This window comes from Triturus cristatus, chromosome 6 (genome assembly GCF_964204655.1).
Source record: "Triturus cristatus chromosome 6, aTriCri1.1, whole genome shotgun sequence".
In the NCBI taxonomy this organism is placed as follows: Eukaryota; Metazoa; Chordata; class Amphibia; order Caudata; family Salamandridae; genus Triturus; species Triturus cristatus.
This window is the reverse complement of record NC_140589.1, coordinates 1,825,920,664-1,825,934,437: the sequence shown is the minus strand read 5'-3', so window position 1 is coordinate 1,825,934,437 and position 13,774 is coordinate 1,825,920,664. Positions and strand designations below refer to the sequence as shown.

Genomic DNA, 13,774 nt, shown 5'->3' with positions numbered 1-13,774 from the left:
TTACCCTTCCAAGGGGATCTGCCTTCACGTCCACGGTTCTAAAATTCAAGCAACCACAGCTGTTCGCAGAACTTGGGGCAAGAAACCAGTGACGGCCCTATGCCTTGTCCATGGCACTATGCTGTTTGCCACTGATCGATCAATCAACCAGTATTTGTAGGGCACGCTAATCACCCCAAGGGGTATCCAGGCGCTGAATTGCTTTCAGTCCGTGTGCCATTGTAAGGGTCTTTCTGGTTCAGTTGCTTTATGTAAAACCTCAGACAACCACAACCGAATATCACCTTTGAGGTTTGCTGTCAGAAAGTGGGTTAAATATTTGGCGAGGGGGAGCCCTTACCAAAATAATAAAGAGCCCCCAGCTAGGTCTCAACACAAGTCTCAGTTAAACTCTGAGGTAGCTGTGGCACCAGCACCAGGCAAATCCACAGAGAATTGCAAGTTAAATTCAAGCTGCACAAGCGGTTTAAAGTCAAGAAAACAGCACAATAACATTCCCACACCAATTCACAAAAATGTAATAAACAAAAATATACCTAGATGATGATTAAAACTAAATGAGGGGAACCAGCGATATGCATTTAAAAAAATCGGGGGTGACCACACAACAGCAGATTTCCCACCGCTGCCCAGTGTCCGGTTTACACTCGCTGTACTCGAGTAGAAAAGGCATCAAAGCGATCGATTCACAGCGATGCGCAGGAGGCGGCCCCCCCTGACGAACCCCTGCACATGTAAGGATATCAAAATATGTTCTGAAATATTTCACGGGACAGTCACACCCACACCAGCTCCCAACAACATGCGAGTACATCCCATCCGGGGAGGAACCGGAAATAAAAAACAGAAAGCAAAGAAGCTGCAGGCAGAGAGGCTGGCGGTGGAGTCTCACACACAGTGTGTGGCACCTTTCCTGAGAACCGTTTCACCACATCAGGAGCACTGAGCAGGTGCCTCACTGAAGCACAGGGGGTCACCTCTTGAAAAATAAATGCCAAACCATGCTTGAATAAGCATAAATCTATTGTTTGCGTGTTGCACTCATTTATTGGCTTCTCAACACAGACAGGCGTGCTCCTGGGGGAACTGCAAGTAGCGCAGGCCGATGACATCCAATCTTGCAGCGGAGGATTGCACACAAAGAGGAAAATCCACCACCATATGGGGACCTCTTTTATGCCACATTTTTTTTTAACCTTCAAAACATTTTTCCTTGCGAGTAAATCCCTTCACGTGGACCCTTGAAAACGCGGGTGGGTTCTTGTAGTTTGGACATTCATTAAACAATTCACAACTCCCTGAAGTGGCAGCAACGAGTGTGGCAAAGTCTTGGAGAGTTTGTGTGTACACACACGTACACACACACACACACACACACGTACACACACACACGTACACACACACACGTACACACACACGTACACACACACACACACACGTTGTGGGGGTTCACCAGATTCTCAGAGTAGCAGCACACCTCTCGTAGTGCTGCCAGATGTATGAGGCGCTATGGAACCCAGGAGCGCTAAGTAAACCTCTGGTGCATGGCATGACTTCCAGTCCAGTGCACGGAGCACAAAAACACAAAAACCCACCAGCAATGAACAGAGTACAAGGTAGAGAAAAGGAAAAGCAACAACAGAAAACCGCACAGTCCCATCCAGAGATCCCCTTGCAAAGCGCGGCCCTTCAGAAGCCAATCACTTGTGCGATGACACTACACAAGAGAATGAACAATGCTAAACGCTGTGTCCAAGCACACTGGCCTCGCAGAAGCAAGAGGGAAACAATAAACTTACTGTTCAACGAAAGTCGTTTTCAGGCTTCAAGCTCCTCTTTTCTGCAGCCCAAGCAAGGAGTATGTCGCTCAGGAAGGTATGTTTCAAAGTCAAGTATGAAGAAAAGGTCCGCCTGCCCCCTCCCTGCCCCCAGCTCTAGGAATCCTGCCTGAACACAGCCAGACAGGTATGCTGACTGAAGGAGCACAAGATGGCGGAGGTGTCTGGGGTGCACACGGTTACTTTGAAGGTAAGGGTGGGAAGACCAGGGATGGCCAGGTTCCAGGACGGCCGCCAATCAGCACACCTGGGCAGGTACCCAGGACCGCTGCCGTGCCAGGATTGCGAAGAATATGTGGTTTGTCAGAGGAAAAAAGGCTTACTCTGTCGAAGCACTTCCACTGCTCAGCCTACAACAATTCACAGTGCATCAAAGTCAGCAGGAGTCATGAAAACAAGACGCGTACCTTCAGAGTGTAGACTCCCATCCGACCAGGGACTTTGTAGAAAATGCCCTCGTCTCCCCGGGAGTTGGTGTGGAGCATCGCATTGAGGCAAGCAAGAGGAGAAGTACCACTGAAAAAAAAGAGAAACAAGAGGGTCAGTCTTCGCAACGCCACCATCTCAGCGCGCCGCTATCCGAATATCACTTCTGAGGACAGTAACAAAATATTACCTGGATTAGAGTCTGTCTCCCAGATACAAGAAAGGCGACTGTCCATATAAGACAAGGGGTATTGCTGAATAGTGCACATTTCAAGCAAAGGTGTGGTAGGAGGAGCAGGAAAAGAAGAGCATGTGGAGAACATGGCTGCCAGAAAAGGTAGGAGAGAAGACTGAAGGGATCAATGAAGAGCATCTGAAACAGGGACCCTGAAGAAGCACAGGAATTCTGGGTCAACCACTGCTCCGAAACATATCATCGCCCTACTTTCACAGTGGATGCTTGCCAAGACAAGAAAGGATGATGCAAAGTATATGGAATAAAGAGATGTGTTCAGACAATCATCAGAGAAACTAGATATCAGTCAGAGCAAAAATGCCCGCAGTCGGATACCTGCTGCGCGAGATCAAAACAAAATGTCTGACGCCTACACCCGCACCCCTACATCTAACCGTCTCACCAGCACTCCTGACACAGATTTAGCGCATTATCTACCTTGTCTCCTCTCACCCCAAAACATCGCACAGTCACACGCAATGATTTCCGTACCTAGACTACAAGCCAAGGGCGGCTTCTCCGATTGAGCGGAGGAGCATCGCCCCACAGGCCAGAGCTGAAAAATAAAGTGGGAATAAAGTTTATTAATTACCAGTTTATTTTTCAGCAACCAACCCGTCCTGAACTGAATGACAGGACGGGGCAGGGCCGTGCTGCCGAGTGTGCTTTAAAACGTGCTTGCCTCTTTGGCCGGATGTCCAGCTTGCGACAGCCAACTAGACATGCACATTTTAAAGTTCTCTAACCTAGATGCCTTAGACAGCTAGGTTAGAGAAAGCGCAGGCCTCCAGTGCTCTTGAGAGCGTTGAGTGAGGCTGCTCCGACCAATCCTAGTGCTGCTCTCATGCTGGTGAAAGCAGCGTCAGGGAGTTGGCTGAGTCCTGTGGAAGAGACGAACGGTGGAGGAGGAAGTCGCGCCTCAAGGTGTTTTTTTGCGTTTCACGTACCCCCTCACCCCCGGTACATGGCAGCTGCCGCTGTTACAAGCGCGGTGGTCCTAAATGTCAGAAAGGTAGCGTGCTGTCCCATTATAAAACTCCTAGGTAAATAAAGTGTAGAATAGAACTTCCTGCTCAGCGGACCTACCTCTGACCCACAGGTCATAGCTTCATACGTTAATCAGCTACCTCTGGGGAAGTCTTGAGGAGGAGAGGGTCGGAAGCGTTCAAGCTGTTCCTGAAAAGTTACAGTCATGCAATGGGTCTTTTACTAAAGTATGTCTGACTTGTTGCAAGAATTAGGAAGACGTGGCCTGAATCCGAGGTCAGAGCAGCGAATAAGACAACTGCAGCAATAGTGGGCGGAGCAAACACATGACTGGGCTTCGAAGCGCTGTATTCAAGTGATAAGTCAAGCGTTACTGAAAGCAGTGGGATTCAGCTTCTTATCTCCAGCTTGGACCAGTTGACCAACAGCCCTATCTTGCCATGGAGGGGCTCTAGTGACGTCATAAACACAGGGGCAAAGGCCAAATGTTTTATAGCTATTAAAAGGACCCTTAGAGGGCAAAATAGGACCATATTAGAAATTGCCCATTAAGTATTTTTATATTACATTTTTATTTCGGTTCATTAATCATGAAAACGATGTTTTTCAAACAGGGAAATGTTTAGTGGGCTGTCCTGCTTGGTTGTTAATAATAAAATGAAGATGAAATATTCAAACATACAGTTAAGAAGGGAGGATTTTGGAAACAAAATATGGTTGGCAGTGTTTAAAACACATCCTGTTTCTAGAAGTTTAGGATTTTTGAAGCCGCTGCCCGCAAGGAACAACTAACAATGGGCCCTGAATGCAATCACCATGTTCAGGTCATTTCCTTTCACAGACATGCGGCCAATGCAACGATGGACGAAGGAAGCAAAATGTGGAAGTAACTCCTCTCCCATGAAGAAGCCATAGACAGGCGTAGGTGTTAAATGAGGATTTATTCAGGAGACAGTACACATAGAGACCCCATCCAGCAGTAAGTTCAAGGCAACTGACACAAGTTCAAAACAAAGCCCAGTAGCCCACATTCTAATCAATCAAGATTCCAGAACCCACTACTGCAAAGAACATCAGTAGATTGAACATCAGTAGATTTGCTAAGAACACCACATCACCTCCCCCTTTCACAAATTAAAAATTCGAAACCATAGCAGAGAAAAAAAAAAAAAAAATCCAGTGGCAAAGTGAGCAAGGGACTCACGTCCGAGTATACCCTGCCAACTTAAGTCAGACTGATTTGCATATGGCCATGTCTGAACAGGGGTGGCAGAGTGGGCTAAAGAACGGTGGTGGATTAAACCCAGATCAGTTGACTGGGGGTGAGTGCTTGCAATGTTCAACACCCCGTCCATCATTTCCTTTGGTTTTGCTTTGTTCGCCATAAGTTGGCAGGGTATGCTCAGACGTGAGTCCCTTGCTCACTTTGCCACTGGATTCAAGGAAGCCTGGCTGAAGACGACTGAAATGCCAGAAACCGGTCCTAGAAAGCTTGTTTCCGGTCCAGGGAAGACATGGCTTGGCAGTTCGGGCTGGACTGTTCCCATGAGGCACAGGGTCAGACTGATTTGCATATGGCCATGTCTGAACTGGGGTGGCAGAGTGGGCTAAAGAACGGTGGTGGATTAAACCCAGATCAGTTGACTGGGGGTGAGTGCTTGCAATGTTCAACACTCCGTCCATCATTTCCTTTGGTTTTGCGTTGATCCAACATTGCCTGTTTGTGGGCCATCAACTAGTCGATTTTGGCCAAGCACCGTCTGATATTGGTTCAGTGCTGTCTCACCTTGACTCACAGTGTATGACCTTTGGCCAGTGTGTTCAAGGTTCAGCACTGTGTGATCTTAAGCACCCTGGCCTGATCTTGAGCCACTGGTGTCATATGGGCCAATGCGGGATGATATCTTGTTCCAGTCCTGTGGGGTGTTGGCTCATTCCTGCCTGACCTTGGCTCAGTTATTTCAGATCTTTCCCTGGGCTTTGTTACCCATTGAGGCACAGACCATGAAAAGACAAGGGAGAGCAGTACCCGGCTCCGAATGCCAAAACTCATGATGTAGGTGAGAGATTTGTTAGCTTTAAATTAGGTTTTTAGGTTCTCATAATTTGCCTTTCATTCTGATGAAAGCCAACTTGAAAATAACATTTTATTGAAATGTAACGTAGGTCATCTCTAAAACGATTCCCTAGTATTCCCAATATATTGCCATGGAAACAAGGACCTCTGTATTGTGAAATGTCACGGTCCTTCCACCTATTGTTACTACCATGGAAGGGGATAGCAGGGGCAGTTCCTACAGAACAGCTACAACACACACTGACATCACTGCTTTGCCAAAGTTTTAATTTTCATTTGGTAATACCTGTACACTATTTTACAACATGTCCCAGCACACATTCTTATTATTTAAGACAAGTAAACAACTTGACTGTCCGTGTAAATACATAAGAAACAAGAAAGACTCCCTATGGCCATACGGAGGTGCCGGGAGTCGGATTGAGACTCCGATGCTGTTACTTTTAGCTCGTCGTGGGGATTCAAATATAGAAGCCCTCTTTTGAGCACGACCTTACTTTGTTTCGTGTGATTTAGACGCATAGACTTTTGCACCGTGTGGAAGCCCTGAGGAAGTCGCGGGTATCTTGTCCCGAGCGACGAAACACGTGTCAGCTGGAGTCTCTTCAAGAAATACATTAAAATCATTCTTGTTTCTTATGTATTTACACGGACAGTCAAGTTGTTTACTTGTCTTAAATAATAAGAATGTGTGCTGGGACATGTTGTAAAATTGCTTATTGATCTTTGATCATATTTGGGAGGTGCTGGATGATTGCCTCTTTCCCAAGCACCTATTGAATCACCTCTTTCATTTAATACTTATCGTATTTAGTGAGCGCCACTACCACATAGGATATAATCATGCCACAATACCTGTACGCTAGGTAATATCTGTACAGTTCTCGGCACCACCCCCAGTGTTCAAGGGGCCCTCATTTGAATGGCTCCATCCTCACTATCTCTTAAACACACTGGGCATATGTATGCAGTTTGATGTGTGTATGGGGACAGACCACACCCGACCATGCCAAAGGAACCTCAGAATCAATTTGACAGATTAAGAACTGTGCACAAATCACTGTGGGTAAAGTTCGGCCTGCACAATGTTGTAGGCCAGCATATGTGACCCCAGGACTTTGAGATATTGGATGTTGGTGAGATGGTTCGTGAAGTTTGGGCCATTGATGTATATTGAACGAATGTAGTTTCATAATGGGGCTGTGCTATGTAATACCAGGTCTGTGCCTTGTGATACAGCAACAACACTGTGTGACCTCGGCCTAACTCTGTGTATTTAGATGGACAAGGAATTCATCTCATTAAATGTTGAAAAGCACCAGTTTGATTATGATCACAACTCTGCTCTAGCTGAAGAGAGCCTTTATTCAAGGTTAACTCCAAAGAGAGAATTATTATAATAATAGTTTGTACACCTATCCTATCCAGTGACTTTCTATAGACATTATATATGAACGTGGATTATTTCAGACCGTCATTGTATACCAAGCATAGATAGTGTGATAAAATACGCTATTTTTGCATCAGATGTAGACGCATATGTATCCTCATGACAGAAAAGTATTTCAGGTAGCCAGATGAGCTGATTGCATCAGTGATTGTTATGAACTTACAACATAACTGCCATTATGATGAGTTAGTTTATTAAAATTGAGTAAAAATGCCTCCCTGGTTCTCTGGTTTTTGAATTTGAAAGCACCCCGCAGGGGTGGACCAAACTGTTCCAAGAGTACGTAGCTACACACTGTGAATAAAGTGTGAAAGAATGCCTTCCAGGGCCGAATCCTTCTTTACACAGTGATATGGAGAATGGTTTAACTTTAGATATGCTAAAGGGGGGTGCGAATACCTGCTGGGAAGACCCCCCCCCACATTCAAAAAAGAAGGAGCCTCTTAACCTTCAGTCCAGCCACTCTCTCCCAGCAATATCACTATTAGCGCCATTGAGTTAATGGTCAGTCAGGTCAGTCACCTCAGGCTTCGGATTAGCACAAATAATGAGTTACAGTAGTTTCAGCACACACAAAAGACATGATAAATGTATGAACATAAAGTGGTTAACTCCTGAAAAAAATGAAATGAAGGCCAAACAATGTGTTATGCTTTAGTTTCTGCGGTGTTTTTTAGATTTGCAGCTTCAGTTCTTATTTGTTTGTATTAAGTACAACATTCATACATTCTCTTGCCCATGAGCACGCACTCACACACAGGCACAAGACCACGTAGACATGCACACACAAAGCATTCCTCACATTTTCTTTAACCCGTTACCGCTGCGGTGCGGGGCGTTCCATTAAGTGGACGGGGCCGCGTCGGCCAACGGACGTGCGCAGCACTACCGAGGTAGTGCTCGCGACGGCCGTTGGCCGACGGGCGCAACAAACGGGTTAAAATACCTTCAGATAATATCTTGATGCTCTCTCTGTCGCTTCCGCTCTCACACACAAAAGCAGACATTCACTGGCACAAAAGGCTCACAACTGAATTAAAAATCTTGTTTGCAACTCTTACCTTCCACGGCTTTCTTCTTGCAGACTCTCAGCCAGTTGCCTGGACTTTCAGTGCCTGCGCACCTGTGATTTACAGTGCAGGGTCTGATCAGATCCTGTCGCTCATAGCGCGATACTGATCTTGCTACACCTGCCACACTAACAAATTGTAAATGAGCCGCTGCAGAATGATTCAGCAGCGGCTCGGCCCAGGGCTACGGTGGCGCTTTGGCTGAGAGTGGCATTCAGACAGCCTCATCCTCAGCAGCACAAGTACCATTAAGCCTACAAGTCGCGAGTACTGTTACGCTCCATGGCAATGAAGAAGTGCCGGTATTCAGGAGGTTAAAAATAAAAAGTGCTGGAACTCAGTGCCGGTGAGTACCAGCTCATTTAAAGCACTGGACAAGACCACCACAACCTGCCCACCAAAGACACCACACACAGGTCTTTTTCACTCAATACAACCAGTTAATACCTCGGACAGGACTGGAGAGGTAGCAAGGGATCCACAGAACTCCACCCAACTTTCCACCCACCCTGCTCGGCTACTGGTCCCAGATCTGTGACGTCAGCAGAACATGAGCGGCCAGAATGTCCCATTCCCTTGTGAGCTGCTCTCAGGAGTGACTTTGGGTGAAAGACACACCAGCTGCAGAGAAAGCACGGCTTGGGTAAATAAACCACCCTGGTTCACGACTAAAGACGTTTTAATAAACACCGTGGATGAAATGCTGAGACTCTAGGAGGGTGCTACTAACTCCTGGGGAAGGCTTGCTACCCACATGTTAACTGCCCTTCTCCTCATTATATGTCCTCACATTCACCTCGGGCCCATAACTGCAGGGCAAGCATTTCACAGCAGTTAATGCCCTGGGCAGTGGGTAACGTCTGCTTATTTACCAGCTAAACAACACGGAGGACCCCTGGTTAAGGCCATCAGTCCGCATTGTCATGGTCGCAAATTATGCGGCAATGGATTACCAAATTATGTCAGGGTTGACTAAATTATATGGCAAAAAGAGGCAAATTATGCAGCATAATTTACATTGCACAGTAAATTGGGTGGTAGTATTCTTTCGCTCCTTCAACGCTGCAGTAGTGGATGAGGTAAAGGAGCAGGGCATGATGTGGAATCGCATCAGTCTTCACGGTTCTTACGTCACATACACGGTCGGTACCACAAACACATCAATACTGTGTGGCAAGTTGAGCTCATCAGTGCCCATTTTACAGCTCAATACGTCAAATGAACGGTTTTCCACCGAGTCTGTCACTGTTCTATTCAATATGGGGCACGTTTTTAAGTATCTGTCAGGGCTTTAAGTGGGCCGGGTCCTGTCTCAGCACTGGCAGTTGTAAAAACCAAGAGCTGAGACAGGGCCCTGTCGAGCCCTCCCTTAATGCCCTCAGCATGAAAAACCAATCAATCAATCAAATAATCTTTATTTTCGATCATTTAGATCATCAAAGATAAAAATATTTAACAATTAATAAAATTTAGGAGTTTCCGATATTTTAAACATTTACATGTGAACAATGACTTTCGAAAATTTCATAAAACAGACGTTTAAAAAACATGAGAAGGGGTGTTCTAAAATCATTTAACATTATACAACCCCCCCCTCTTTTAAAATACTAGCTCGAACATGCCACATGGCCATTAAAAACTTTGCCACTGCAAAGACAATCGGAGGTGACAAATCAGATTTTAGTATTCTAAACGCAGGCAAGAATTTCCTAAAACCAATATTTTTAAGAATAGGTAGAAGCCAATACTTCCTCGCTCTTCGATAGGCTTTGCAAAAAAGGACCACATGTAAATCGCTTTCCTGGGGATATGTACAGGCTGGGCATTGCTCACTTATTGGAGGGTGGGACCAAGAGCTGGTAAAAGCCCTTAAGGGTAGAGAGCCATATCTCCACTGTAGGTAGAGCTTTCTTGACATCACAGGTGCCATGCCATCCAAAACACTTTCCATTAGATAGGAGTCTTTTAATTGTATAAATGAATTTGTCTGTGAGCCCACCCGTGTATTGTTTAAAGCGGTGTTCAGCTTTGACTGATAGTAAAGTTGTGAAAGTGCCTTTCGAGGGATTCTCGTGCTTGAGTTTGCAGGGTCGGTCCATAATTCCATTAGACCTAAGCTTTCACAAGATCTTTTTATGTATATTAGCCATGGGATATTACGAATGTTCGGTAAGGCCAGGAACGCCTGTAGCTCGCTTCTATAATCGCTTAGATCCTGGCTACTCCATAATCGTTGCCAAAAAGTTAATGGTTTTAAGCCAAGTTCCTCGGCGATGGGCCTAAGTCCTAGGTCCAATCTCAGAGGAAACAATGGCGTACTAGGAGGGAGAGCCACCAACTGCCTGAGAAATTTGTTCTCTGTGCTTGTTAAGTTTTTAGCAGGAGTATGGCCCCATAATTCGCCCCCGTATGTGACTGAGCCCCAAGCTTGCGATTTGTAAATCTGTAACATGGGGCCCAGTGGGCGGTATATAGATTTGCCCACCATTCTGGTAATGCCACCCACTTTCTGTGATAGCTTCATATTTGCCTTAATCGTATGTGTCCCCCATGTCATTTTCTCGTTCAGGGTTACCCCCAAATATTCGAAAGTGGAAACCCTCTCCATTCGCACTGTACCCAACAAGGGGTTAGGACGTGTTGAGGGGGAAGGGTTCAAAATCATGTATTTTGTCTTGGAGGCGTTGATTTCAAGGCCCCTCTCAGTACAAAATTGCAAGAACCCGTCCACTATCCGTTGGATTCCCATAGGGGATTTAGACAGCAGCAGGGTGTCATCCGCAAACATTATGGCGGGCACCCTGCTGCCATTCAATCTGGGGGCGTCGATGTCTTCTATCCTGGACAGGTGGGCGATTACCCCGTTGACGAAGAGAGAGAACAGGGTGGGTGCGAGTACGCATCCCTGCCTCACCCCCCTGTCAACGGGGAATCTTTCTGTTAAGCCCCCCATCCTGCCGCACCTGACCCGCGCATAATTGTCCTGGTGTAGTTTAATCAGGATGGACAGGATATCTGGCCGGACTCCCAGATCATCAAGGACATTCCAGAGTTTGGATCTCGGCACCAAGTCGAAGGCGGCACACAACTCCACGAACACCGTGAACAAGCTGCCCCCCTCGACGAGTGCCGTCCTCCAATAAATAAGATTAAGGCGAAAAATTTGGTCCATGGTAGATACCCCCTTTCTGAACCCGGCCTGATATGGGCTCAGGGTGGCGGTTTCCTCTATCCAATTCTGGAGACGATCTAAAATGAGCCTCCCAAAAAGTTTTTGCGACACATCTATCAGGCTGATGGGCCTGTAGTTGGATGGGAGCAGAGGGGAGCCTTTCTTAAAAATCGGAACCACCTCTGCGCCCAGCCAAGTACAGGGCACCTCCATGCCCTTTAGAACCGCATTGAACAATGCCAGGAGATAAGGGGCCCATATGTCTGGCTCCTGTTTAAAAAGGTCACCAGGGAGACCATCCAGGCCGGGTGCCTTGCCAGTTGTCAGGCCTAATATGGCAACCCGGACCTCCTTTTCGGTGAATGGGTCCCCTTCCAGATAGTTATATACGAGTGGGGTTTTACAGTCTCCATGCCCTGCTTCCACTGTATAAAGAGACTGAAAGTGCTCCTGCCAAGACTTAGGAGAGATATTCGGTTCTATTGCCGGGACGAGTTCCTCAGAGCCTGTATTAACAATTCTCCAAAACCTCCGTGAATCCATGGAGGCTAGGGAACTAGTGAGTTCTTCCCATTTATTCTGGTCCCACTCACTCTTGGCATTAAAGACCAACTTCTTATATTCACGTCTCCTAGCTTGGATCTCAGGCCTACTTTTGCGATTCTTAATGCTCGTCAAAAGATCCCTCCTTGCCCTACGGCATGCTACATTGTACCATGTGCGCTGGGTCTTTCCACCCCCCCTCCTTGGTCCATTTTTAAATAAATCTGCAGTCAGAGTCTTAACGACTTCTTCATGCATCAACCAGATTTGTTTATTTTTCTCCCCTGAACTGGGTTCATCAGTTAGGGTGCCCATTTTGCCAATATGGGGATGAAATTATTATAAAACCGAGGGAGCTTGACTCCGCTTGCAGCTAATTTCTCCCACTTAATTCTCCTCCTATTACTTTCTAGGGCTAGGTCCAGGTTTATCTTAGGCGGTTCTACTTCACCCTGATCCCGGCCAGGAAGGAGAAAGTCCAATTCCAAGGCATTGTGGTCGCTGTCTTCTCTATCTGTTACCCTGAAGTCAATAACATGCGACCACGAGGATAATTGAACTAGAATGTAATCTAGTCTTGACTCCCTTCCCTTCCGATTGACCGTGGGTTTGCTCGGGATATCAGATTTAACACGCCCATTACAGGCCCTCACCCCATGTTTCAGAGTTAGGGCAGTGATCTGGAGTGCTAATGGGGTCCAAGCTTTGGGGGGTACAGATACTGTCGGTGGTACTCGCCATCTTGCATCTTCCTCTAGGGAAGCCCCATCCAAGAGACCAGCTAGGGGCTCGAAATGCGAGTTCAAGTCCCCACCCACTACAAAAGGGGTCCCCTTGGGGAGTTCACCCAGAACATCCGACAGTTCTTCAATGGTAGAGGACTCCTGCGAGATAGTGACCGGCCTTGAATATACATTTACCACTGCTAATCTGCAGCAGTTGGGCCATTCCAATATAACCACAAGTATGTCCTCTAAAGCCACTGGGAGACACGTGGCCTGACATCCCAAATGGACTGCAACCCAAGTTTCAAGGCCTCCCGATGGGCGCCCCCTGCCCCCCCCCCATTTCGCCGGAATGGAGAAGACTGCGAAACCCTGCCTTGAGTGTTCCTCCCTCTCCCAAGTTTCCTGAAACATGCATAAATCTTTAGAGTTAATATATTCGATCCATTCCTGGCAATTGAACTTATTTCCCAGACCTGCCACATTCCATGACAGTATTTTTAGTGGCAGAGGCCTGTTGTTCGCAATAGTAGTATGGGTGGAATCATTCCCTTTATCACTGGCCATGGTCTCTGTATGTGCTAGGGGGTAGCTTGTTTCTTCCCCCACATTGTTTCGTGACTCCCCAGTAGAATTACCCAAATCGCCATGATGGACTAGGGCATCGGCCAGCTCTATCTCTAAACTATTTCCCACCACCCCCTCCCATGATACAGAATTGCACTGCCTGCTTATACATGAGGATAGTCAGTCTACCATGTCTAGTTGGCTATACCTATTCTGCATTGGGAGATAAAATGGCTGGGGAAATCTCCGGGGGTGATAATCTTGCTCATTAGAGCCCCAGTTGCCTCCCCTCCTATGGCAAATTTCCCATCCCTCATCGTCCATATTCGCGGTGTAGTGGGTTTGCTGTTGTCTTCTAGAGTTGGGGAATTCTCTCCATCCCCTTGCCAGCCCCCCACCCCGTCTCTCTGTGTTGATGCACTGAGCATTGATTTCAGGGCATCCTTGATATTGGCTTCTGGGATGATAGAAAACTCCCCTTCTTTTGCGGTCTTCCCAGCCAGCCGGTGTTTGTGTCCAAGCCCCCCAAGTCTCGTCCTCTCTGTCATAAACCCTAGGGGGGTAAAGAAGGAAAGAGGTAAAGATTGAATAGTGGTTCCCTCATCCTCCGAAATCCATCCGCATATGTGCTGGACTGTCCTGTGATCTTTAAAACTAACTATAACACAATCACCATTTATAGAT

At 46.7% G+C, this 13,774-nt stretch overlaps 1 protein-coding gene across 1 annotated transcript in view; it reads right to left on the bottom strand.

The window, feature by feature from the left end:
- ASXL2 (ASXL transcriptional regulator 2) overlaps positions 1 to 13,774 on the bottom strand; it is a 516,529-nt gene that overhangs the window by 234,410 nt on the left and 268,345 nt on the right. The window contains exon 3 of the mRNA XM_085613205.1: positions 2,246 to 2,354. Within this exon, the coding sequence (XP_085469331.1) occupies positions 2,246 to 2,354 (109 nt within the window). The remainder of the gene's footprint in view (positions 1 to 2,245; positions 2,355 to 13,774) is intronic.